This window comes from Babesia bigemina (genome assembly GCF_000981445.1).
Source record: "Babesia bigemina genome assembly Bbig001, chromosome : III".
NCBI lineage: Eukaryota > Apicomplexa > Aconoidasida > Piroplasmida > Babesiidae > Babesia > Babesia bigemina.
In genome coordinates this window covers 809,516-834,495 of record NC_027218.1, presented here as the reverse complement: position 1 = coordinate 834,495, position 24,980 = coordinate 809,516, and the positions used below count along the sequence as shown (strand labels likewise).

Below are 24,980 nucleotides of genomic sequence, written 5' to 3'. Positions count from 1 at the left end.
TGGGTGCGTAGAAGGCGTTTTAGTCGCCAGGTAACACTGTCTAAAGAATCCGACACACCTGACTACGGGATTCCACTGTATGCCACTGTGCCATCAGTATCGCTGATGTAAATATGCAGATTAGTGAGGCATTAATGCGACTTGGAGTTGACATTGCACCGGTATAGGCTCCATATCGGCGCATTTCTCCGGTTACCGGAAGGTGGATGCGCTCACCCATCCGGCGTGGGAACGCTACTGCACCAATCCAGCTCCACATCATGCGGGCGTAACGGTGTGTATTCGAGTGCCGAACCCATGGCGCTGACGTCGGTGCTGTCGGCACTCGGCCGCGGTGCCTTCCGGCGGTTCTCCACCGCCGCCGTCGGCTGGGAGCACTGCAGAAGCGTGCCCGAGCTCATCCACGCAGTACAGAGGCACGGTGCACTCGACAAACCCGCCGTGGATTCCTTGGAATGCAAGGCTAGGCAGCTGCTCTCCGGCAACCTGCGTGACGCCGCCATGCTGGCGCTGATGCTCCACAACCTCGGCGGTGACGCGCAACAGCTCTTAGCAGAAGTGCCAGCCGCGCAGGACGTTGCCGATTTCGACCTGTTCTTCCGTGCGTCGGCGGAATGCGGCGCATCAACTCCGCCCTCCAACGCCGCCGATGTATTGTCAGCGCCGGGTGCCTTGGAGAAGCCACGTCAAGTCTACAACTATCTCTGCGGCGCCTGTCTGTTCAATTCGCGAGGCGCCGCACTCGATCTGAATCAGCTGTTGCAGCGACTTTCGGACATGGGATGCTGCCATTTCAGCACCCTGCAGCTACTGCAGATGGCGGCTGCACTCGCCGCACTGGCCGCCGTCGAGCACGGGTCGTCGCTGGACGCGCTGTGCAAGGAAATTTACACAAGAGGGCTCCAGGATGTTCATATGGCCGACGTGATCGAGTCCATGGCACAGCTGTCCAAGCACCACCAGGACCCCGCCATGCTGGCAGCCTTCGAGAAGGCGCTGCTGCAGCACTGCACCGAGCGTGAGCTGCCTCCGGCGGAGCTGTGCTCGGCTTTGTACACGATATCGCGCTACCGCAGGTACGACCCTCTGCTGATGGACAGGCTTGCGGTCAACCTGAGGAGAGACGCCGGCAGCTACGACCTTGCGCAGCTGGCCCGGGCGGTGTTGGCGCTGTCGCAGATAGGGTACCACAACCGATCGTTGGTCGTGCTTATGGGTCGCATGGTGCTCACCCTGATCGACGGCGATTCTACAGTGGACGCTCAGCTGCTGACGAACCTGTACACTGGGTTTTCGCGCTTCCTGCACCACGGCCGCCTCTTCACCACGTTTTCGGAAATCCTTCGGAAGGAGGAGGTGCTCGCCGACCTCCAACCTTCCGATGCGGTCGCCGTGGTGCAGTCTTATGCGCGGGTGCACGTCGTCGATGAGCGGCTGTTCTCTCTCTTCGACGCTAAGCTGTTCTCCCAGCCGCTGAACACCACGCTCAGCTTCAAGCTGCTCGTTGCGCACGGCAAGCTGCGCTATCGCAACCCCCGACTGCAAAACGCGCTCATCAACAACATAAACCTGCAGGAACTGGACTCATCAATCCAGCGCGAGGTAGGTGGCCACTGTATGCCGGTGCGGCCAGCGCCCTGGATGCTGCCCCGCACAATTACTCGGTGCCAACGTTCCCACGTGTACATTGCATGCATTCTATACGTCATTTTCAGCTCTAGCTGGACATTAAACCCGTAAAACGTGTTCACGTGCTTATTATACATACGGCGGCTCACTGGTTGCAGAAGCTCAAGCTCGCCTCCGAACGGTTGGGGCTCTTTTTCCCCGAGCTCACGGACACAGCGCAGGAAGACGAGCTGCCGCGCATCACATGGCGCCGGCTTGACCCCGTGCGCCGCAGGGTGCCGCACGTGCGGCGCCGCAAGTGGACGTGGTAGTCACCATCCCGTCCAGCGGTAGTAGAAGCCGTACTTGTGCCGCCGGCTGCGGTACTCTCGCTTGGTCCTGCGGTGCGTTGTACGGCCCTAGTTTTCGCGCGCTTACCTTCTGCGGTCCAACCTCATGGCGAGCTTCCTGGGCCTCAGGAAGAGCAGGCCCAGCAGGTCCCGGACGGCGGCCGCGCTTCCCGCGAGCGGCGCCCACGTGGCGGTCATAGTCAACACACAATTAATGCTTGGTCAACTGTAGCATCGCGATGGCGCGGTGGTCGACTTCGCGGGAATCCGGGGCGCGAAGGTACCAGTGTGCCAGGAACTTGGCTATCCAGCGCAACCTAATCCAAGCATACACACGCCGGATAATTGCCCACACATCGAACGGGTTTGACGTGTGGAAGGTCCAGCAGTACCCGGCTGCGGCGCAGTAGGCCGCCAGGCGCCACATCACGGGGGGCACTAGCCAGACGAGGTACGCCAACGCGTAGATCGGGATGAACAGCAGCCCGATCATGACCCACGTCATCATACACGACAGCGAATCCGTGCAACTCAGCGAAGCCCTGAGCTTGTCCAAGGTCAGTATGAGGTAGCCCAGTATAACCTGTACCCGTTGCGCCCAGGTCAAACCTAGCTTCACCAGTTCTTCGAGGTTGGTGTCGCTGAGGTCGTCGGCGAAGATCGCCCATCTGTGCGCCCCCTTGTAGCGCTGGAGGCTCAGGTGCCTGGTGCCAAACGGCGTTGCCATCCGGGAAACCGACTCCTCCATGCCCCTCAAGTTCCACAGCGATTTCCGCCTGGGCTGCTGTAACAGCGGCTGGCTGGCCGCCTCCGCTTGTGTTGGCGCAGTCGCGACGGAAGGCGGGTTATGGAGCTCGCGCACCCTCATCGACACCCCCATTGCGTCCTCACCTTGTGCCGACGGTTGCCTCGAGTCGTACGCGAGGTTGTACAACGAACCACCCGTCTTCCTGTGCACCCGTCCAGCAGTAGTTTTGCTATCGGCAGCGCCTCTTGCTGCAAACGTCTGGTCCTCAAGGTCGTAGCGCATCGGTTTCATGCACCGCCAGTAGAAGCAGGATACCACCCCGATCATTGCGTACAGATCGACGACCGCCCTGGGCAGGGGCGCCAAGACCATGAGGTCAAACACCAACGCCCAGAATACAATCGCGTACCACAGGTGCTTGCGTGGCTCCTTGGGCAGTAGGATATGGTTGACCCAGCGCGGCTTGGTGTCTATGAAGAAGGCGGCGCGCTTGCAAATGAGGCTGATGTGGAACATCTCGAACTCTGAGGGCACCTGCCAATAGGTCCTGGGCGGGCGCAAGCAGTTGCGCAGCGCCAGCAGCTGTGGCCGCCGCTTGAGATATATGCGTATCCGCACCGTGATGTAGCCGAGCGGCTGCGTCGGCGATTTCATGCCGTAGCTGGTGTAGCCCTCGATTGGCCTCACGAACTTGTGGTCCTCGAACTTGTGTTCGTTGAACGGCATCAGCTGCAGCGTCATCTCGGTATCCGCGAAGTAGCGATACTCCTTCAAAACGTCTTCGCTCATGCTCGACCCGGATCCCTGGCGGTCCCACGACCGGCTCCCCGCTTCACTGTACGCATACTCGGAGCTCGTTATGTGCCTGCTAGGAGCGGCGGACGCGGGCTGCGAGTCTACGTTGTAACTTGGCCCCCCGAAGCTGTATATGTCACTGCGCAGTGCGTTATCTGCTGGCTCCCAGTTGGAGTTTTCAACCCCTCGGTTGCAGGTCATCGACATGGATGCAGTGACCCCGCCCTGTTTGCCCCCTGACGTGCCGGTGGGGACGGAGGCCCGGCGCTCAGGCGTGTACTCCGGGACCACGTCACGGCGTACATCCCCCTCCGCCGTATTACACCGGCCCAATTGCCCCGGTGAAGCGTTGTAGTCGTTGACCCAGGCAAATGCGTCGTTGTGATTGGGCGACGCCGTGCTGCGCACGCTGGAGTACGTAGAGTTCTCAATGGAGGTCATGTTGACGTAGCTTTCGCCGATGCTGTAGGCCTTCAGCCTGGAGGAGCCGTCGCCCACGGGTCCCCGGATGATCGACGCCTGCTCATCGGCGTCGTCCCAATCGTTGTGGCCGTTGAACCAGTTGTAATCATTCCCGTCTGACTGGCCGCCCTCGTCGCTGCCACTGAGGTCCTCAAGCTCCGCGTCGTAGTACGTGGCCTGCTCGTCATAGACCGCGTCAGTGCCAAAGTTCGCGGTGTTGGATATCGAGCTCGCCGTGGACCACACGGCACCACGGGGGGTGCCCTCACCTTGAGCAATCTGCTCGAGCGGCGCAGCGTCGAATGACGTCCTCCTCTGGCTGGACGGCGAGGAGTCTGCGGAATATTCGACCGCTGTGGAGGTCGCGCATTGCTCGCTCTGTCCCATCCCGGTGTACTCCTGGTCCTGCGCCAGACATGTGGTCCTGCGCAGCTGCAGCGAGTCCAGCAGCAGCGGCAGCGGTATCAACGCGCGCCCGATGCGTTGCTTGTACCGGGTCTTGCCGTATATCGACTCTATCCTCTGCGTCTCCTCGAGGTCACTCTCCACCGCCTTTCCTCGGGTGATCTGTCTGCTCCGTGACGTGCGCGAACCCGGGGACCGTTTTGAGGAGCTCGAAGCGCCCGAGCTGCTGTGCTTCGACTGCTGCTTGCTGAACTGGTTGAAGTCGATCTCCGCCTGCACGACGAGGTTGAGGTCCACCCAGAGGTCGTCGATGTCCATCAGCACCTGGTGGTTCCAGCACACCCGGTTGACGCTCGAGTCGACCATCTCCGCGGACGGCGAACGCGCCACGCGTCCGTTGCAGCTGAGCGAGACTCTGTAGCGGCACAAGTGCGTGGGTATCGAGCCAAGTCCGTCGAAGTGGATCCGTCCGCGCTGCTCCCGGGGCACCCTGCCCGCGGTGCCTGCAACCGGCGATCCCGCATTTGTGCTGGCCGTCGGATAGCACAGGAACGTCGAGTCTACGAGTCCCACGTGCGCCAGCGCAATGCGTGGTCCAGGCTCCGCAGCGTCAGCTGAGGAGGCGACGTTCGCCTGCTTGATCGTGATATGCGAGTTCACGCTTCGCGATATCGCGGCGATGAGGGGCGTCTGCGCACGTGTCGTTGGCAATATGCGTATGACGTGCTCCTACCTGCTTGAAGTCGGAGATGGTCTTGTCATTGCGGGAGAGTACTATGTTGACGACAGAATCCACCGCTTTCTCCCCCAGCTCGTTCACCTTTCCCCAAATCCATTGCTTCATTTCGCACACATATTCTGCCACATGCGCGAACTCCGCATACGGCCAGGAAAGTAGCGGATATAGAGTGCCTAGTCGCGTCGCCTTGCCGTGCAGTCGCGGGAGCAGGTGCGCGTCATTTGCGTGGCGAGACGTGCCAGGGCCGAAGGGCGCGCAGCGCAGCGACTAGTGCCCGTGCGTCAGCGCCGCTTAGTGCGCTATTTCGTGTCTAGACATCGCAAGTGTGTAGCTACAGCAATGGGTGCCTCAGGTATCCTCAGCCGTCGAGCTATCTAATCTGCGCCGCAGCGTCTAAGCACCTCGACAAATGCAAGGGCGAATTGACCAGGAACGTCGACCTGGCGTGCTGCCGAGGTGAGCGTCGGGAGCCGATCACCGCTCCTCAACCTGCGCAGTGCAGCTGCTCCGTAAGCGGATGGAAAACGAGCTGGCAACGACGTACCAGGCAATCAACAGGTAACCGCACGCTCCCTCTGTGGACCAAACCTGCCCCAGCAACTCCGACGACGTCCAAATAAAGGGGGAGCAGAGCATCTACCAGGAGGCCACCCTGCAGGCCATCGACCACCTCATCAAGGACCTCAACCTGCTCAAAACACGCAAGGTAGGCTGGGGGCGTGATTACCTGCGGCACCTACTGCATGTGCGCAACGTCACGCACCCACGCGATTTGTGTTAACGGAGCGCAGCACCTCCTGGGACCGCAAGTCGACGAGCAGCTCAAGCCGTGTCTAGCGACAATCATCCACTGCGCCGATCGGCTAGGTATTCCGGCCCCCCTCTGGCCTAAACGCGCACCGCAGATGTGCCTGAGCTGCGCGTGATCGTGAAGGCGCTGCGCCAGCTGTACGGGAAGGACTTCACCGCCGCCCCTGACGAAGTGGTAATACCGTCACCGCGTCCGCACACACCATCACGCAGCTTCTACGAAAGCTGAGCCCGAGACCGCCCACTCCGCAGGAGGTCCAGCAGCAGATAGAGCGTGTGACGCGGCTCGTGCGCTCCAACACCAGGCCCAAAGCCGGTAAGTGTGTCGGCGTGGCGTCCAATTGCGTTCAGCGGCTGCGAAGGGCTTAGCGCCGACGGAAAAGGTACACCCTCCTACGGCGAAACACATCGTGGCACAGCACACGGAACTCGACGATCTCCTCGAGCGAATGAGGCGCCTGCGCTCCTAGGTGACGCCGCGCGTCGTCCGTGGGGACACACATCTACTTCAAACAAAAGCTCCGCAAGATGACCATCGGCCGGCGCGACTACGGCGAGGCCGCAGCGGCCGGGCACACCGGGCTGACTGACGACGAGGTGTACGAGATGCAGGAGGCATTCAACCTCTTCGACACCGACGGCTCAGGTAGGATCTAGTCCATGGAGCTTTGTACCCGTGATTACTGCTGGTATTTCGTGCATAAATGCCGTGTATGTGCGACTTGTTTGGGCCGACGCTGAACGGCTGCAACCATGGCAACAACGTCGCTCACGCAATGACGCGGTCGTGTATATGCCGTACGACCGCCTGTAATGCATGTCTACTCCTGCCTAAAATGCGAATGCTTGTGTGTATATGGTATTTGAGGCTTTTGAGACCTTGAAATGTTCTGTGGAATCTCGTATGTCAGCATTTGTGGCTCACCCTGGTGACGATGTTTGATGCGGCCCTTTTCGGGACTTTCTTTGCATACGTTTAGTGGTGTCATCGGCGCTACACCGTAACTTCTGCGTGTATCTGTTATGAAAAAGGTGTTTCGTGCGTGAAGCATATGGTTACACAATTGCACGGACCACGGCCTTGCCCTTGTGTTCAACGCTAATCACCATGCAGGCACCATCGATCCTAGGGAGATCAAGTGCGCCATGCAGAGCCTGGGAATTGACAAAAAGAACCCTCTGGTGTACCAGATAGTCGCCGACCTGGAGAAGAGCGGGTCCACGCAGATCGACTTCAACGACTTCCTGGACTCCATCACGCTGAAGCTGGGCAACCGCGACAGCAAGGAGGGCATCCGGCGCATATTCAACCTCTTCGACCAGGACAACACGGGGTCGATTTCCTTCAAGAACCTCAAAAAGGTCGCCACCGAGCTTGGCGAGTTTATATCGGACGAGGAACTGCGGGACATGATACACAGATCGGATTCCAACGGCGACGGCCTGCTGTCCTTCGAGGACTTTTACAGCGTCATGGCCAAGCGTCCGCTGCCGTGACGGCGAAACTCACGGGCCTCAAAGGGGCTATAATACTGCACTACATTACTGTTTCGGGGTTGCTAGTGTTGGCGGCATCGGCGGCCGGCTGGGGCGCATTCGCCGGCGCGGCGGCGGTCGCGTCGCCCTTGGCCAATATTTCCTCGTACCGCTTCTTTATCTCGGGGTGCGTCAGCTTGTATCCGTCAAGCTGGTTGCCTGCAACGATGTTAGGCGCTCCAGTCATTGCGACCTACCGAGGGTGATCCAGTTGTTGCGCACGTTGTGGCTCCTGCCGAAGATCTCCAACTTGAGTGCCCCAGGCACCATGCGCTCGATGATCCCGTAAATCTCGTCGGGCTTCCGTGAGGTCTCGCGTACTTCGGACACCACGACGTCGCAGTCCAGGTAGCGGTTTATCACGGGGTTGCCCTTTATCCCGATGAGGCAGTGCTCCTTGGAGTGGTTGATCCAGTGCCCCGTCCGTCCAGTGCGGATGATGCGTTGCAGCTGGTTCGTCTTGACCCACACGATCTCGTCCATCTGCCTATATCCCCAAATCTCCATGCACTCGCGGCCGACCTCCAGCGTGCGTCCGGTGACCCAGAGGAACAGCAGCCCTTCGCTTTGGATGTTCTGCACCTTCAGGTGTCGCATCTCCGAGTCCTTCATGGTGCCGTACGGGAGGTCCATGTGGATGTCCCATGGCGGGTCTGCCATGACCACCGACACGAAGGGGTTGAATATCGAGAAGTCGAGCTTCCTCACGTCGCAGCATATCCACTGGCCTTGCGAGACCTCGTCCACCGGCGCACGTGGCGGTATGTCGCTTTCCACCTGGTAGTGCACGAACCGGCAGGTCTCAATGTGCCGGCACGTGTCCAGGTAAGAGCAGTCCCCCAGCTGCACCAGCGTGTTCGGGAGGATGATGCGCTTGAAATGGATCTTGTTGCACATGAGCGACATGTAGTTCTGCATACGGCAGTCCGCCCGTGTGCCGTACGTGCATATTTCTCTGAAGCCACTCTGCTCCTTCAACTGGAAGTGCGCAATGCGCTTCAGTTCGCGTGCGGGCGTCTGGTAGAGCACCTTGTACAGCCCGTCCAGGTCATACGGCGGGTCGTCTGAGCGTGCAGACAACGAAGTTCCCCTACCCGATTCACGCATCCCCTCCGTTCTACGCACGTCACGGCCCAGCTCCTTGCTGGTGTCCTCACCGTCTTTATCGCTGCCGCCACGGCCCTTGCCGGATTGCAGTCCCCTCGTTTCTGTATCTGTTGAAGTTTGCCATGACACAGCGATGTTGTCATCTACGTTCATTTCGTCTGCATCGTCCGCTGCCTTCTTCGAGCCCCCCTTTATCGGATACACACGCCCAGTCAGGTTGGTCAGGTCATAGTCGTCAACCGTCGCTGAGCGCGAAGTGTCGAGGTCCTCTCTGCTCGGATGGTCCCTGCCCGTGGTGATTATGGACTCCGTGGCGAGGGCGTCTGCGACGTCCACAACCCGCTGCTTCTTGCGATTGCGCAGCAGAATGCGCTTCAGCAGCTGTCCTCTCACATCCATCACGCGCAATACCCCGTGTTGCAGCTCGAGCTGTACAAGCGAGTGGTGGAACTTGACGTCCCTGAACGACTGGTCGGACACTTCCGGCAGCCCGTCCAGGTAAACCTCTAACGGCGATGGCTGCTCAGCAGCCTTGTCTTCACCGGCAACCCCCTCGCCATTCCCGGTGTTACCATCATTGTCAGGCTCCACCTTGTTGTCAACTGTGTCTTCCTTATCCGCATCTCCATTGGCATCTGGCACCCCTTCAACACCCGCCACGTCATTCGTCGCGTGCGATTCTGCCACGCTGACGCCATCCGCATTCGAGAGGGCGCTGTCCTCAGCCGTGTGCGCGGATTCCGTCCTGGATCCATGGTCATGCGACCTGGGCGTTTCACCCTGGCTCTCGGGCGGTACCTTGGCGGCGGGCTGTTCCTGCTCGGTGACCGTACCCAGGTGCATATACTTCAGGAGGTTCGACAGCACGTTGATGCTGCACACCGTGCTAAATCTGAGCCTGTGCGGCCCCTCGAAGTAGTCGCTCATCCTTCTCCTGAGCTCGTACACATTCAGCGGCAGCTCCTCGTTGTCCCGGAGCTTCAGCAGGTGCTTGCCGACCACGAACATGAGGTCCAGCGTTGAGAAAACATGGCTGTCGTCGCCGACTTCGAGGAACCGCTGCTCCTCTCTGGCCTTCCGCGAGCTTGCGCTCTTCTCCGAGGAGGCAAGGATGCCGCGTCGGCTAACTCGCTCCTTCCAGTGCGAGCTGCGTTCGAATGAGCGGTCGCGCGACCTGCGTGAATCGCGTTCCTTGCGTCGGCTGGACTTGCGTGACGACGGCGATCCGCGACGTCGCGAATCCGACCTCGAGCGCGAGCCCCTGCGGCTCATGGCTGCTCTGGGCTTCTTGCTGACGAAGTAAGCGTCGAACGAATGCACCCCTCTGGGCGCCCAGCTTCGGAAGTGGAAGCTGCGGTGGATGTGCAGTGCCCGTGTCTACCACGCGCCCGGCGGCCCTGCGGCCATGGGGGACCCAAAGCGGCAACTGCTACGGCTATAACGCCAACGCGTGCTGTGATTACACATTAGAGTACAGTACCAATGCCGTACGGCCTAAGATTGGAGTCATTCGTCGTCGTCGTCGTCGCCCTCCTCCTCAGAGCTCGCCCATTTCGCGAAGACGTTGTGCTTGTTGTTCGTGATGAAGCGGAAGTAGCACGAGTAGAGCACGAACGCCAGGAAGATGTTGAACATGAAGTGGTTGGAGATGTCGACCCACAGCCGGCCTCCGACGCCTCCCCACTCCTCGTTGTCCATTAGCTTGACCCACTGGTTGATCTTCGGGTCGTACGATTGCTTCGGCACGCCGGCAAACGACGCGCGCACCAGGCAGATGTTCCAGCGCAACTGTCGCGACAGGAGCATGAAGTTGGTCTTGGCTCTGAAAATGCCGCGGCGCACGCTCCAGTAGACCGGGCTGCCTCCACGTGGAGGCTGCACCTCCTTCACGATGTACGGGGCGTAGAGCTTGACGTCTCCGCTTGCGGGCCTCGATAATGGTCCAGCGCTCGCCGAAACGTCGCTGGATGCCGCGCGGGAGCCGCAGGGCTGGCGGCAGGTGGGCACTTGCGGCCTGGCGCCGCCGAGGCCGCCCCTGAGCGCGGCAAAGCCGCCCAGCGACCCAATCCTGAACATGGAAAATGTGTCTCTGTGTATGTTTGAAAATGGCGCGCTTGCTGCCTGACGGGCGCGGCGCCGGCGGATGCGCGTTGGCAGGCGTGGGCGCGAGCCACGAGCCCACATCAAGAGTCACTCCCGGGCGTAAACTTGGCCGTTATTAACCAAAGGGCAATATTTATACGTTCGGGTTATCAGTTTCGCACATACAACGCATATGCGGTGTACCGCGGCAACGGTCGCCGTCGCCACGCTTAAGCACCGTGAATCCACTGATGACAGCACTGGCATCGTAACGACTGATGTGGCACGTACTGGAGATCACGTACACGTGTATATACGCATCTGTTGAGAGTATACGCCGCCCATAATAGGTCACGCGGGAGATGAGATTCAGTACCATAGCGACCTCAGACTTCATGCCGATCGGCACCCAAACACCACGTATGTGGGCCCACTACACCTCTACCGACTGCCGCATCGCGCACGTGTTATACAAATGCTGAAACATTATACTGCCGTTGTCTTAGTGGCGCATCTGCGGCGCCGCCCCCTGCCGCATCAGGGCAGCTTTCTCCTGGTTGTACAGCTCACGATGGCGGTTGCGATTCCAGTACCCCACCTGCTTCCACCACTTGATCAGCGACGCGAGCGACTTCTCGTGGTGCGTCCATAGCTTGAAGCTGCGGTGGTCCACGTAGATGGAGTCCTGCAGGCTGCGCGCGCCCTGGGTGAGCTCCATGCTCGGCGGCATCACCAGCAGCGTGAACCTCAGCGGGTTGTAGCGCACCTGAGAGCCCCTGTGCTGCATCGGGTGGGGGGGCAAAATCGCCCATGCGATGCCATCAGGGCGCATGGCGCTCTCCTGGATGAGGTCGCGCTCCGCCTTGCTGATGTCGGTGGAGTGCTTGAACTTGGGGTGCATATAGATTTCTTCCAAGTTGAGCTTCAGTGTCTCGCAGAACTGCGCGATAATCTGGTCAATTGACGTGTAGGTCTGGTTCAGCAGTATCAGCTCCTTGCCCAGCTCGCCGGGCACCCTCTGGTTACGCTCGTGGATGACGAAGGTCGCGCAGTTGAAGGGCTCGGCGCATGTCTTTATCACCAGGTTCAAACGGTCCCACTCGCTCATCGGGCATATGCAGCACTCGCCGATGCCGATCTCAGGCTGCTTCAGGAAGGCGACGATCTTGTTCAGCGGCCACATGCGGTAACTGGGGTGCCGGATCACACGGCGGTAGTGGATCTTGTGCTTCTCGGAGTGCTCGTTCAGCATCGGCTTTTTGGAATAGTTGACGTCGAAGTGGACCAGGGGCGACAGGTGGTCCTCGCGGATGCCCAGCACGCGCTTCACATCGTCGAAGAGGTCAAGCAGAAGGTAGCGCCGCTGCTGACCGGTCAGCGCCACCTCCACGCGGTACGCGCAGCGCCCATTTTCGAAGTTCGGCGCGTACTCCACGTTGGAAACGCGCGCACTGATGCAAATGCCGCGCAACTGGATGGTGCGGTTTTGTTCCTTGGATATGCGGTAGACGTCATCGCGGAAATTCCGGTAGTCCACCACGTGCGCCTTGAGCTCCAGCGGCAGCACGCAGGCGCGTATCGTGTGTTCGTACACCTCCTCGAGGCGGCACATCACATGGGCGCCGCGACGTAGCAGGAGGTGGTCGATCTGCAGCGCGAGGCAAAACTCCTCCTCTTCGCGCAACTCCTGCAGATCAGCGCGGTAGTCGTGGAAAGGTGACTGTAGCTCGTGCTTCACGAACAATAAGTATGGCAGCATGCGGGGCATGCTGCGCTTCTCCATGAGGAGGCTGCTGTACGCCTCCAAGTCCAGGTCGTCCAGCCTCTTGGGGTTGTTGAAAATTTCCTGGATGGCCTCCTCGCCGCCGAGGTCATAGTCGAGCGAGTCCGTGCACAGCTTCTCGGCCGTGTAGTAGCACTCCACGGGATGCAAACGCGTGGTGTCCAGGATGTCCATGGCCTCGTTGGAGCTGATCTTGATGAAGGAGGCGCAGTTGTAGAACACAAGCTCGCCCAAACCGCGGATGGCCGCTTGGCCCATGCGTAGCTGGCTGCGGGTTCCAATGGCGGCGATCTTAAGCAAGCGCAGCACGTCCATGGTCTTGCGTGGGCCCAAACCAGCGACGAACTGCAGGGTCGCCTCCAGATGCTTCGAATTCTTCACACGGTTGATGTCCACTCCGAAATGGCAGACCATGTGGACCAACGTGCACTCCAGGTACTCCTGGAGCTTCTCCTGGCTGATGACGTGCTGGAACGGATGTAGGTTCAGCTTGAGAAGCAGGTTGGTGCTGTTCTGGCTCCACAGGTTCAGCGTCTCGGCGACGGGGTCGATGTACCAGCGCGCCATCGACAGGCACAAATCGTTCACGCTGGCCCTTGGCAGCATGCTGACGCGTAGACGCGGCACCTCCACGTCCAGCTTCTTGATTGTCAGCGGGACTTTGATGTTAGGGACCATGTACGTCTCTAATCGGTTGTACAGCGTGACAGCGCCCGTGTTGGACATCGCAACCAGCACCACCGAGATGCGGAAGTTGGCCACCATGTCGCACAGGACGTCTATATCCTCCATCACCTCCTTGAAAAGGGGGTTGGAGGGGGTCGCATTACGGGGCATTATTGGGTGAGCGATTAACCGGTCCAGCCTCTTGTAGTCCTTCATGTCGCCAAACTCGTTCACTACGGTTGCGTAGACGCGCTGCGGCTCTGCATCCACCGCCAGCGCCAGCACCGTTTCGCTGGGCGACGGGTTCACGTCCAGCTTGTACTGCAGCATGCGCTGGCAGTGCAGCAGAACGAAGGACTGCGCGTTGCGCCAGAGCTCCTCGCGTATCTCCATGCGGAACTTGGGGATCAACTCCACGTTGATCAGGCGACTCAAAATCTCCTTCTGTATGTGGCGCCATATGCTGTAAGTGGGTACGTTTGACGGGCAGTAGGCCATGACCAGCTGGTCCAGCAGTTGGCGGCGCCACTGCTTATCGCGCTCCTCGGCGTCTTTCAGGAGCATCTCCTCCTTCTCCAGGATGGCCTTCTGCTCGCCCATGCGGGTGCGGTAACTCTCGCTGACCAGCTGGTTGCCGCTGTACGTCACCACCTTGTAACGCTCGTACCACTCCGCGAAGCGGTCGCCGAACCCGTCCGCCTTCCACGCGGGCACCTCCTGCGCGCATATCGGGTGGATGGTGCACTTGATTGCGCCCTCCTTCTCCAGCTGCACGATCTGGAGGTACATCTCCGCCAAGGCCGTGCCGCGGCGATGGGAGTCCAGGATGCGGTACCGCTCCTCACGCGTCGTCGCGGAAGTGGGGTACGAGTAGTGCACCTGCCGGTACGTGGTCAACTCGCGCAGCGGCATCCGATAGAGCCGCCTGGCAGGCCACGAGGCGTCCGCCACGTCCACTTCCGCCTCACCCTTGGTGGTGGTGGTGCAGGTGATGCTGCAGTAGTTGCGATAGTATTCACGCAGCAAGCGGCGTATGGTGATGTCGTGTGCCAGCATCTTCGTGTGGTAACTCACCAGCGCCGTGTACAGGCGCTTGCCGCCGCTGTAGGGCGGCCTGCAGAATTGCGCACACATGTCCTCCACCTGCTGCTCCTCGCTCCCCTCGATGATGGACGGCGCGTCGAGCATGCCAACGGCGCCAAGCTCCTTCCACTGCGCCCGCACCTGATCCATCTGTATGCGCAGCTCCGTGGAGCCGGGCGTTAGCGATTTCTCGAGTACCGTGGCGAACTGTCGCGCGTCGGCGATGTAGCCGCGCCACAGCTCGTGGAAGCCTCCTTTCTCGATGGTGTCGATCAGGTGCATGTCGACGCTGCGCTGCTTCATGTGGGGTCGTTTTGTGGTAGTTTGGACCTCAAGCGACTTCATCGACGTGGCAATCTCAGTTATGCGATGGTCTGGGAGCTCATCCTCCTCTTCGTAGTCGTCCTTGAGGTGGTCGTCGTCCATTTCCAGCAGGTCAGTGCTGTGCGCAGGCGCGTGGTCAGACCGCTGGTTGCCATCGACATCCATGTCCACATCTTCGTCGTCCGACATATCATCGGCTGACATGTCCAGCCCCTCGCGATTGTCGGCGTGATGGTCAGTGTCATCGTCGTCGTCGTCATCATCCAGCTGGGCTTCGTCATCGACGTCGCCGTTGTCACCGCCGCCCCTCTCGGCCACACGGCCACTGAGGTCGTGGTTCTCATCGTCGCCGCTGCCGAATTCCTGGTTCGTTTCATCAAATGGGTCGCCTTCTGCCGGCGAGTCTGGGGGGATGATGCTCGTTTTCTTGGCTGGCAATATCCTCGGCCCGGCATCGCCGTGCACGGGTTCCGCTGGGTCGTCCATGCGGTCCAAGGGCGACGACATTGCGGACATGGGCGAAATCGGCACCGAACTGGGCGATCGGAAATGCTGCGGGTCCGCGGTGGTCTCGAGCGTGTGCCCGCCAAAGGCGAAATCACCAAACACGTCGTCCTCGTCCTCTATGTCATCACCCATGATACCGTCCTCAAGGGGAACGGGGTCCTCTGCGGGTATGGCCGGCTGCAGCGGTTTCTCCGGAGGCTGGTCCTCGACGGGAGTCTCCTCGTACATCGCCTTGCGATGGTGGTAGCGCAGGTGGCCGTTGACGTCCTGCAGGTCCTCCAGCGTGTTGAAGTTGAGGGCGTAGTACAAAACGTCGTTCGGCAGCTCCTCGTAGCCTATGCGGTCGATAATGTCTTTGATGCGTTCCGCCATTGTTTTCAGCTTAATCCACTCGGCGTCCAGGTGGTACACCCGCCACACGATATCGTCCGTGAGCGGCGGACAAATCAGGTGGCGCTTGTGGTGGAGGATGAAGGGCACCTCCCAACGCTCGTTCAGCAGCCACACCAGGACCATCTCACACTTCTCACGAATGTCCTCCTCCGGCGAGATCTGTGGAGAGGGGTATGTGCCCCGGAACACGAGGTCGTACATCTTGCGCACGCGTTCCACAGACAGGTCGTCTGAGAACTCGCTTATCAGGCGGCGGGCGATCCACTGTGCCTCGTCCTTAATCTCCCGATCGTCAGTGTGGCGGGGTCGGTTTCTGTAGCGTATGTAAAGGCGCTCGGGTTCGTCGTGCTCGCGGATGGCCTCGTCCTGCTTGGTCATGTACTCCTTCGCCAACTCGTCCGGGTCGGCTAGGCTCTCCAGAGTCACCTCCTGGGTGGCCGGCTCCACATACTCCGACTCGTAGTCGGACACCGCGGCCTCTTCTCTGGGCTGCACGGTGCGCTCGTTCTTCAGAATCTGTACCACAAGGTCAACGTCGCCGAAGCACTCGGCGACCGTCGCCCAGATGTCGGACAGGTCCAGGTCGCCCTGTTCGATGTACTCATCCTCCAGCCAGTTGTCGTACTCCTCCTGGCGCTTCGCGACCGCCGACCCCTTCTTCAGGCGTCGCAGCTGCTTGGCCCCGTAGTCGTCATCCTCCTGCTCGAACTTGGCGCCGGTGTTCTCGGCAATGAGCGCCAGATCGTCGTCGTCCAACACGTCCGGGTCGTACTCGACGTCCGAGACGTCTGACTCCACGGACACCTCGTCATCGTCGACCTTGTCGACGATGAACCCCTTCATCTCGTCGGGTATTTCGGAGCCTAGCTCCGCCTCATCGTCGGAGTCCGACTCGGAATCTGACTCGCGGTCGGCGGCCGCAGCGGCGTCTTCCTCCGACTCCTCGGCCATGGTGTCGAGGTACTTTGAGCGAATTGACTTGTAGTCAGCTGACTCGACGCGTGCCGCCTTGAAGGGGCTCTTCGATGGGACATCCACCGCGTCAGGCTGTTCCTCCTCGGTTTCATCTTCAATGGAACTCACTCTCTTGCGCTTGAGCTCCGAGGCTGCCTCTGCAGCGTCCGGCGCGCCGGAGTCACTCATCGTGGCCTAAGGTACTGCAATCAACGCAACGAAGAAGCGCCGGCCCGACGGCTCACGCACGCGCGTCAGACATGACCTGCCCAGTAGTTTTTTTAAATGTCGGTGTTGCGATTGGCCGTTTCAAGTGAAGCACACCCAAACAATGCTCGGCGTCGCGGCGTCGCCACAGACACCACAACTCGGGAACGGAGCTCAGCGGAGCGGCAATCACCACGGAACGTGTACGGAATGCACAAGTGAATTTTACTGGCAAGTTTATAAACGGCTTGAAACTGACAGCCCACTCCGCCTCAAGTTATGCGCTGATCCGCCGCCGAGGCCGGTATCAGCTTCGGACAGTGCGCGCTTTGCCACGCATCCGAGCATCATTTGGCGATATTAGACACGGTTTAACGTCATGTGTAGCCCTGTTGGTGGAGAAAATGCTGAGCCTCCCAATCACATAACTTGAGGGTGTCCAGACACCTTGGCGGAAGCACGCTCAGAGATGCTCCGCGGCAGATCCGCCATTGAAAAGATCACTCTGAGGCCGGCGCCTTTTTAAAAACCCAGGAGACCGCCACCTCTTGCCCCAAGAGCTGCTGGCCGTTCATATCTGCTCAACATAAGACACGCCACAAAGCAACTCACTTTCAACAGCCTTGCGAGCATCCTCCTCCTCCACAAACTCGAGCAACGCGTATCCCTTCGCGTAGCCGCTGCGGCGATCCAAGTTCAGATGGACGCTCGTTATCTGCCCGAAGCCCTCGAACGCGTCGCGTACATCCTCCTCCTGGGCCTCTGCGTGGACGCCCGTGACCATCACGATCCAGCCGCCGACAGCTGCGAGTTATGACGCTCATGGAAGCAGGAAAACGTACACTTAACGGGCTGCTCCTCAGACGACATCGTGGCAAGGCATAAGTTTGACACAAACAACGGCTGAGGGGCGCAGGAGCTGGCAAATCACTGCACAATATCAGCCGGCATTATTTTATGGCTCTGAATTCCAGCTGCAGCGTCGTAAGAGGGCTGTCTTCCCCACGGTGTGTTGCGTCCTCCGTCATGAGATTCCATAGTATATTAGCTCGGCGATTGTCCGCACATGTTTGCTATTAGATTGCTAGCATCGATAACCGCGCATATGTGTACTCCTCATCTGTGAATCGCGCTCTACGGCCTTAAGTTAGCAACTATTGCTACGTTGGCTTTACGTGCCGGTTCTAAGCTCGCCTCCACTGCGTATTGCTATGGCTGACAGTTTGGTGGAGCATTTGCGTTGCACTCATAACCCTGTTCGTCTCTAGTTGTGCGGGCAAGGGGAGTTTAGATATCGGCGCATTGCCACGCCTTGTGCAGCACGCCACATCAGCCTTCCGCAGTGTCCGTCGTTGCCCTTACGTCGGTCACGAAAGCATCGCAGCAGCGTATGGTGTACTAGCAACACTGTCTGACAGATGTGTTATGGTTATTGTTGGCAAATCGTTGGAGTGTCGATTGGATGCGGCCCACGCAAAGATCGTCACGGACCTGGTTTCCGTCTGCTTAGGACACTAAAAACCATGTAACCCCATACGCTCGGCAAGTGCCCATCTTCCACACCTACATAACTCAGACCTATACGAAAATATTAAACCGATGTTGGCGATACGTGGCAATGATGCCCTCAGCGCACCGCAGCAGGAATGCGTTCGGAATCCTGCGCAGCTGGATCGATTGGTTATGCCACTCCCGATCTGCGGCACCACTACAGTGAGTGGCCGTAAGCGTGGATATAAATGCGATTGGGTCACTTTAGATGGCCCTTCAACAGTGCCGGGATCTCGGCACAGATGTGGCCGTAGATGATCGTGGGCAGGTAGAGCACCGGCACCGTCTCCGGAGTCAGCGGCAGGTACCCGGCCACCTTCAACGCCATCAGCCAGCGCTTGAAGTTGAACTCCTTCTTGAACAGGATTGTGATGGTCTTGCCGGTGTCGCCCTTGGTGACGAACTTGATGCACATGTTGGTGACCTCGGCGGTGTAGAGCTTGCGCTCGAGCACCAGCTGCGGGTCGGCGTCGAACTTGGTGCGGTGAACTGAGATCAAGCCCGGCTTGGAAATGACGAAGTGGTATCGGGTGACCTTGCCCTTCACCGGCTCCGTGACGTAGCCGTTTTCACGCAGCGCCGTCTTCAGCAACTGGTAGTCGGTAAGCATGGCCAGGCCGAAATCAAAGCGCTCCTCCATTTTCGTGTTGCGGTTCACGTACAGGCGCAGACGGCGCTCGTGGTCGAACAGCTCGAGAGCCGACTTGGACTTGTCGAAGACCAGGAAGGGCGTGGCGATCGTAGGGTTGACGTACAAGCAAATGCGGCCCGGTTCGACCTGGAACGCGCGGCGCTCTGACTGGATTTCGTCGTCGAAAATCTTGATCGGGAAGATGTACTTTTTGAGGGCGTCGCCCGTGCGAGCCCTGATAATGCCCTTAATGAAGCCCGCTAATCCCAATGCAAACTTCCAGCGGCGGAACTCAGCAGGGCTGACGCAATCTATGGTCATCTTCACGCTTTCGTCCTTCGCGTTGGTTATCTTGATCTCGCGGCGCTCCTCGTTGACGTCGACTTCCGTGTCCTGGTTGTCGAAGGTCACTATGGGGGCGTCCTGGGCGTCCTTGTACAGCCGCAAGCAGCCCGCCGTCACAATGCAGACCTGCTGGTGCACTTCAACCACGTTCGGCTGGGCGAATCCTTGCGCCTCGAGCTTGCTGGTGAATTCGCGCAGCTCCTCGTCGGTGCGGAAACTCAAGACGTACGTTTCCAGGGAACCCGACAACAGCGCCACCTCGCGTGTATCCGCGTTCACGCGGTAACTGCCGTTGTCTTTCTCCAGCACGGTGTGCTCCTCCTGCTGCGTGTAGAGCACCAACTTGCCATCCACGAAGTCGTACAACTTGGGCGCCACGGTTTCGGCCATGGACGTGGGCAGTTCCATGGTGTCCCGCGACCGGATGATGAAGGAGGGTGCGCTCAGGGAGATGGGGTGGTCCAAGTGCGTCGATTTGCGCGAGGTGATGCGCGCAGGCGTCTCTGCGAGGTACTCAGAGGACTCAATGGGCCTCTTGTACACGCCCTTGCGCAGGAGCGACAGGAGCCGCCTTTCGTCGTCCGCAGTGGCGCCCTTCACGAAGAGGATGCGGTTGCCGACCGCCACGAACGCAAACACGTGCCCTGAGTTGACGAAGTACGAGGTCGTTGGCGTGCCATTGGCCAGGGTTGCGACGGGAGGGTCCGCAGGCGTGAACTCGTCGCAGTCGACATGCGCGGGGTCGCAGAGCCGCACGGCCATGGCGCCGTCGCAGGGGACAATGAACGGCGTCGCTGACATCTGCGGGCCTGAAACCACGAGCGAATTCGAATTCTGGTCGATCGTCAGCAGCCGCTCCGTGGGGTCGGTTAGCACGTACACCTCGGCCAATGCGCGCCGCACATGCTCCATGTTCATCGGAGGGGGGCCCTTGTACCCCGACTCCGTCGCTACGACGACGGCGCTGTTCAGCGGCCAGCTGCAGTCCGTCGGCACCCAGTTAAGGTCGACCTTGCTGAAAATGGAGAACCTCACCTGCTCGCTGATGAAGCCGGCGTACTGCAGCGCGTAGTAGAGCCGGTTGTATATGTCCCTGCTGTCCGAGCGCAATATGTGCACCGCCGAATCGTTGGTGTGGATGTAGAACTCCTTGGCGTCCGCCTTCTTCTTCACGCCCAGCACCATGCTCAGCGGGATCCGCAACACCTCCGTCAGTTGGTTCTCGTCCTCGCGGCTGAATATCAGCAGGGACTCCTCCACCTTCACGTGGAGCTGCTCGTTTACCGAGTCGCAGCTGTAGAACACCGGCATGGTGTAGAACCCGCCTTCGATAACGTGCCGCGACATGTTGCGATTGACCACATCGAGCAGCTTGTCGTACATCTCGCGGAACTCGGCCGACGCCTTCATGTTGTACGCGGCATACAAGGAGCGGTTGTTCAGGTCCTCGTCGACGCTGATCGGCGCTGCGTCCGGCTTGGGCTGCGTGGACTGCTTGGCCAGCTGCAGGAAGACGGAGCGTATCTGCAACATCTGCCGTTGCGCCGCCAGCAGGTAGTTGTTCGGCTTGGCCTCCTTCTGCAGCTTGTCGAGCTGGTGGTGTAGGCGTTTGATGTCCATGCTCTGCGATTCTGTGAGGCGCTTGTACGACTGCAGGTCGTTTTCGAGCTGCGCGATGCACTTGGTGCTGGCCTTCAGCTTCTCGTGCTGCGCGGCGCACGCCATGGTGGTGCCGGCAACCGCTGCCGTGGCGGGCTTGGAGTTGATCTTCGCGTCCAGCACGTTAAGTCCGCGTATTTCGCGGTTTAACCGGTCGATTTCCTTGGACAGCATGCGGTTCTTGGCCTTCAGCTCGTTGTTGTCGAGCGGGAGCTGGTGCATCTGCTCCTGCAAACGTGCCAACTCGTCCTCGCGTTTTGCGAGGTCGTGCGTGAATATGTTAACCTTCTTCTTCAGCTGCTCCGTCTCGCTCATGTCGATCTGGTAGCGCTGCGAGAGCACCTCGAACTCTGTGATCACTTTCTGCATCTCCTGGCGCAGCGCCACATTCTCGTCCATCTGTCGCTGGAGCTCGTTCTTGTGCATGTTGTTCGTATGTGCCAGCGCCTGGTTGAACTTCTCCACCGCCGACTCCAGCGCGCTTATTCGCTCCCGCTGGTACTCGATAACTGCCTCCGCATGCTTGAGCACGTTGGCGCCCTCCCCGCTCTTGAGCAGCGCCGACGACATGTCCGAGCGGTTAGACAGGTTGGGCTGCGCCGGTGATGCGGCCCCCGACCCTTTGCCGTGCATCAGCTGCTTTGCCAGGAACTCGACGCCGCCGCGGTTCCCTGACCCGGCTGCTCCAGGGGATTCGGCGGACACGTGCTTGCCATGCTGGGAGCCATAACGTACCAAGGGGTCTGCCCCCGTCATATCCACCGGCACTCCACCGGGTGGCGACGCCAGCAGTGTCTTCAGCCTCTGCATCTCGGTTATATGGTCGGTTTCGGAGGAGGCGCTGGGAGGCGAAGACACGAGCTGGCAGCCGCGGTTCTCGATGTCGGCGGTCATCATCAGCTTGTCCACCGCGTCGCCAAAGCCGTCGTTAACCTTGTGCGGGTCCATTCTTCACAACGAGCGCGCGGCACGCTCAAAACCGCCTACACATCTACGTATAACTGTCTACACATCCGCGCGTCTGTGGCCCCTAAGGAACCTAATCATACACACATCGCGTCTCTGTTCACCCAGCGATGCGAAATATTGTACACATCATGCAATGACGGCTCTTGAGTGGTTGCCGGAACCGCATTGCTCGTATAATGGAGGGTGTGGGAGGCGTATCCAATTAGCAGACAAAAGACAAGGTTAAAACCGCATCCAATGCGGCGTAGCGGATTGTACAACAAATGTTAAATGGTTTCACACTGAGCTACGGGACGGCCCGCTAGAAGCAGGTTAGACGCGGGAGACTTGGCGCGCGTGGCCACGTGGACCTCTCGATAAGAGTCGCAATCTGCCGGGCGTATCAACCCACGCTCGCAACTATCGCAACAAACACAGGCCGCAATGGTTCCTAGATCTGGGAAGCGGCAGGAGTCGTTCGCGACCGCGGAATCCGACGTGAGCCGCGATGACGATGACGGCGGCATTAAGGAGGAAGGCATGGACATCATATTCGAGATTTCCAGAATACTGAACACCGGGTTGGATAGGGAAACCGTGTCTATCCTCGTCGGACTGTGCGAGAAGGGCGTGGATCCGACGGTGCTGGCCTACGTCGTCAAGCACCTCAAGGAAGCCAGAAAGGACTTCCTGTCGAAACTGGTGTCACACAAGCCGCCCATTTGATGCAGTGGGAGGTGCTGGAGCATCGCATGAAGCATACACGGGTGATGTGCGAGGGCGCCAATCTGACGCTCTCGTTACAACGGCAATAACGTACACACCGGTGTTTGATTCGTTAGTCTTGGTATTTGTGACCTAATAAGTGTCTGTGTGTTTGTGGCAGTCGAGGAATACGGCCTCCTGCGGTGGTCCACAGATGGTGTCTAAATTGTGGCTGTCACTGTGATACCGATAAACTGTTAGCTTACTGTCTTCCTCACGCGATAACACACAAGTGTGTAGGAATGTGTGTCGTTACTCGGCCGTTACACACCGTACACAAAGCGCGTGATGGTCGGCGTGGTTAATGTGCGGCTGCCAGAGCGCCGCCACAGTCCATTAACGGACCATTCCGCGTTGCCTATAAGGGCAACAACTTTATGATATACGTCGAGACGGCCTTCTAAGTCAACGGCGAACTTCCAGGGCCGCGACATACAGGCGACGCACCGGCGGAATAACGCCGATGGAAGGCGGCGACAGCACGTCGCTACAAAATCCAAGTAGCGTGGGCCGTCCTAACATGGAGAGCATGTCAGTAGACAATGGTGTTGTGGACGCACCCAAGTTAGAGAGCGGCGCCGTGGTCCACTGCGGGCTATCTGAGCAGTCTTCTGCCAGGGGCGCACACACTGAACGGGAAACCAGCGCGTTGAGTTTCGTCGATATCTTTCGTGATGAGGTCGGCGTGGAAGGTCGTAGTGTGCAGGGTTCGCACATCTCGGGGGCTCCAATCGCCGACAATGTCGACCGAACCAGAGGCGACGTGATGGCACTTGGGAGGGAACCCAGGAAACTCACCTTTTCAGACAGGGTGCTGTACGAGGCGAAGAAGTTGAGGGAGCGGATGCAGCGGACACGCAGTGAGGATCCAGGCCATGTTACTGCTGAAAATCACTACGCCAACACCTCTGCTGTGACCCAACCTGCCGGTGCCGCGGATGACTTCTCGCCATACACGACGTGGAGCAGCGCTCGTAACAGGTTGCCATTTGACTGCGAAACTGGCGGCCTTGGCCGCTCGCGGCTGCGTGCGGCAGAGGCGTACTCCGAGCTCGTCCTGCGATCGAACGCCCAAGTTATGGAGTGGTTCAGGAACAGGTTCAACTCTATCGACGCGGCCTATTCTAAACGAGCGATCGCTTTGGTTGATCTGGAACGATCCGTAATACCAATTCGTCTCGTCCAAGAACCTGTGGAGGCGGTTAACCGGGACACGGAGGAACTGGAGCTCCTCAGGCAAGAAAACGAGCGCCTCAAATCCCTAGTGGAAAGCACGACGCAGCTGAAGCAGCGTCTAGAAGAAGCGAAGTTGAATGTCGAGGAGTTGGAAAACTCACTGGCGATCGAGCGCAAGCACAACGAAGAGAACATAAGGGACAAGATGACGCTTCAGCAAAGGATCGCAAAGTACGCGGAAGAGCTCAAGAACAGTAAGGACGAGCTTGACGTGGTGAAGGTGATGCACCAAAACGAGCTGGAAGAGCACGAGAAACGAAAGGCGGAGATGCTCTCCAACATGGCGCAGCTCCAAAAGGACATCACGCATATCAACGACAACCTGTTCTCGTGCTACAAGGTCATCGAGGCGCAGAAGACGGAACAGACCTTCCTCAGGAAAGAGAACGAGGAATTGAAGGAGGAGCTCAAGAAGGCTAGAGGGGACCTCAGGAGGCTCTACGAAACCAACTCCAACCTGAAATCGCAAAACCTATCGCTGATCGAAATCAACAACAGGATAAGGACCAAGACGCTCTTCAAAACGGACACGGCTGACACGTGCAGCACGCGGGGTTCGTGCAGCTCAAAGGCTTCCTGCGTGAGCAGGGACGAATTCGTCTTCTTCCACGTTTTCAACGATACGCCCTTGGCCGCGTCGGAATTCGCGAGTACGACGCGCAGCGGCAACGACGTGAAACTAAACGACTGCTGCAGCGACCGTGCTGTGGAGGGCACGATGAACGTCGAAACGTTGGGGTCCATGAGCTGCATGACCAAAAGGGCCGTCACTGCCGACGGGGGACCAAAGGCGCTGTGTGACGCCCACAAGAGCATCTTCGAAACGACCGAAGGCCTTCCATACGGCGCAGGACCGAACCCGCTGGGCGCAACCGCAACATCGGATAACGGTGACGAACAAGGCGGCAAGCCCGCCGAGGATAATCGCAGCACCACCGTGTATGGCAAAATAACCCCTTCCACAAGGGACGATATGAGCGCCAGGAACACCTACACGCTGGACCACTCGACAGTATACAGTGTGGACGGCTCCACTCCGAACTACGTGGAAATGTCGGAAGGCAGGGGCCTAACCACGGACGACTTGAGCGAGGTGCCCAGCCCTTTCAAACCCAAGAACTGGCTTCTAGAAAAGGTATCGAGGGTGTCTAACAGGGACTCGCTGGAATACCTGCGGGAAAAGATCAGGCTGATAACAAGCCAGGAGTGCAAAAACTTCAGCATCGTGGGCGACCAAGGCAGTCAACCGGGCGGGTGCATCAATTGATCAAAAAAGGGAGTGTCGT

The 24,980-nt window shown here is 59.2% G+C and overlaps 10 protein-coding genes across 10 annotated transcripts; 4 read left to right on the top strand and 6 right to left on the bottom strand.

The window, feature by feature from the left end:
* Positions 1-297: 297 nt before the first annotated feature.
* Positions 298-1,940, top strand: BBBOND_0303400 (hypothetical protein, conserved; the record flags this gene model as incomplete). The annotated part of the gene is made up of 2 exons (XM_012913168.1): positions 298-1,602; positions 1,788-1,940. The coding sequence occupies 2 exons, from the start codon at positions 298-300 to the stop codon at positions 1,938-1,940; spliced, it is 1,458 nt and encodes a 485-aa protein (XP_012768622.1).
* Positions 1,941-2,169: 229 nt separating this feature from the next.
* On the bottom strand, positions 2,170-5,212 carry BBBOND_0303390 (hypothetical protein, conserved; the record flags this gene model as incomplete). Its single annotated transcript, XM_012913167.1, has 2 exons — positions 2,170-5,058; positions 5,102-5,212. 2 exons carry the CDS (start codon positions 5,210-5,212, stop codon positions 2,170-2,172), a joined length of 3,000 nt encoding a protein of 999 aa, XP_012768621.1.
* Positions 5,213-6,445: 1,233 nt separating this feature from the next.
* BBBOND_0303380 (centrin, putative) lies at positions 6,446-7,414 on the top strand (the record flags this gene model as incomplete). Its single annotated transcript, XM_012913166.1, has 2 exons — positions 6,446-6,563; positions 7,032-7,414. 2 exons carry the CDS (start codon positions 6,446-6,448, stop codon positions 7,412-7,414), a joined length of 501 nt encoding a protein of 166 aa, XP_012768620.1.
* A 40-nt stretch (positions 7,415-7,454) lies between these two features.
* On the bottom strand, positions 7,455-9,832 carry BBBOND_0303370 (MT-A70 family protein, putative; the record flags this gene model as incomplete). The annotated part of the gene is made up of 2 exons (XM_012913165.1): positions 7,455-7,612; positions 7,651-9,832. The coding sequence occupies 2 exons, from the start codon at positions 9,830-9,832 to the stop codon at positions 7,455-7,457; spliced, it is 2,340 nt and encodes a 779-aa protein (XP_012768619.1).
* A 234-nt stretch (positions 9,833-10,066) lies between these two features.
* BBBOND_0303360 (membrane protein, putative) lies at positions 10,067-10,636 on the bottom strand (the record flags this gene model as incomplete). The annotated part of the gene is made up of 1 exon (XM_012913164.1): positions 10,067-10,636. One exon carries the CDS (start codon positions 10,634-10,636, stop codon positions 10,067-10,069), a length of 570 nt encoding a protein of 189 aa, XP_012768618.1.
* Positions 10,637-11,144: 508 nt separating this feature from the next.
* On the bottom strand, positions 11,145-16,541 carry BBBOND_0303350 (SUPPRESSOR OF TY 6 (SPT6)-RELATED protein, putative; the record flags this gene model as incomplete). Its single annotated transcript, XM_012913163.1, has 1 exon — positions 11,145-16,541. The coding sequence occupies one exon, from the start codon at positions 16,539-16,541 to the stop codon at positions 11,145-11,147; it is 5,397 nt and encodes a 1,798-aa protein (XP_012768617.1).
* Positions 16,542-17,059: 518 nt separating this feature from the next.
* Positions 17,060-17,429, bottom strand: BBBOND_0303340 (RNA recognition motif domain containing protein, putative; the record flags this gene model as incomplete). Its single annotated transcript, XM_012913162.1, has 3 exons — positions 17,060-17,136; positions 17,172-17,363; positions 17,402-17,429. 3 exons carry the CDS (start codon positions 17,427-17,429, stop codon positions 17,060-17,062), a joined length of 297 nt encoding a protein of 98 aa, XP_012768616.1.
* An 880-nt stretch (positions 17,430-18,309) lies between these two features.
* BBBOND_0303330 (hypothetical protein, conserved) lies at positions 18,310-21,693 on the bottom strand (the record flags this gene model as incomplete). Its single annotated transcript, XM_012913161.1, has 1 exon — positions 18,310-21,693. One exon carries the CDS (start codon positions 21,691-21,693, stop codon positions 18,310-18,312), a length of 3,384 nt encoding a protein of 1,127 aa, XP_012768615.1.
* Positions 21,694-22,137: 444 nt separating this feature from the next.
* Positions 22,138-22,419, top strand: BBBOND_0303320 (hypothetical protein, conserved; the record flags this gene model as incomplete). The annotated part of the gene is made up of 1 exon (XM_012913160.1): positions 22,138-22,419. The coding sequence occupies one exon, from the start codon at positions 22,138-22,140 to the stop codon at positions 22,417-22,419; it is 282 nt and encodes a 93-aa protein (XP_012768614.1).
* Positions 22,420-22,987: 568 nt separating this feature from the next.
* BBBOND_0303310 (hypothetical protein, conserved) lies at positions 22,988-24,961 on the top strand (the record flags this gene model as incomplete). The annotated part of the gene is made up of 1 exon (XM_012913159.1): positions 22,988-24,961. One exon carries the CDS (start codon positions 22,988-22,990, stop codon positions 24,959-24,961), a length of 1,974 nt encoding a protein of 657 aa, XP_012768613.1.
* Between the last annotated feature and the right edge of the window lie 19 nt (positions 24,962-24,980).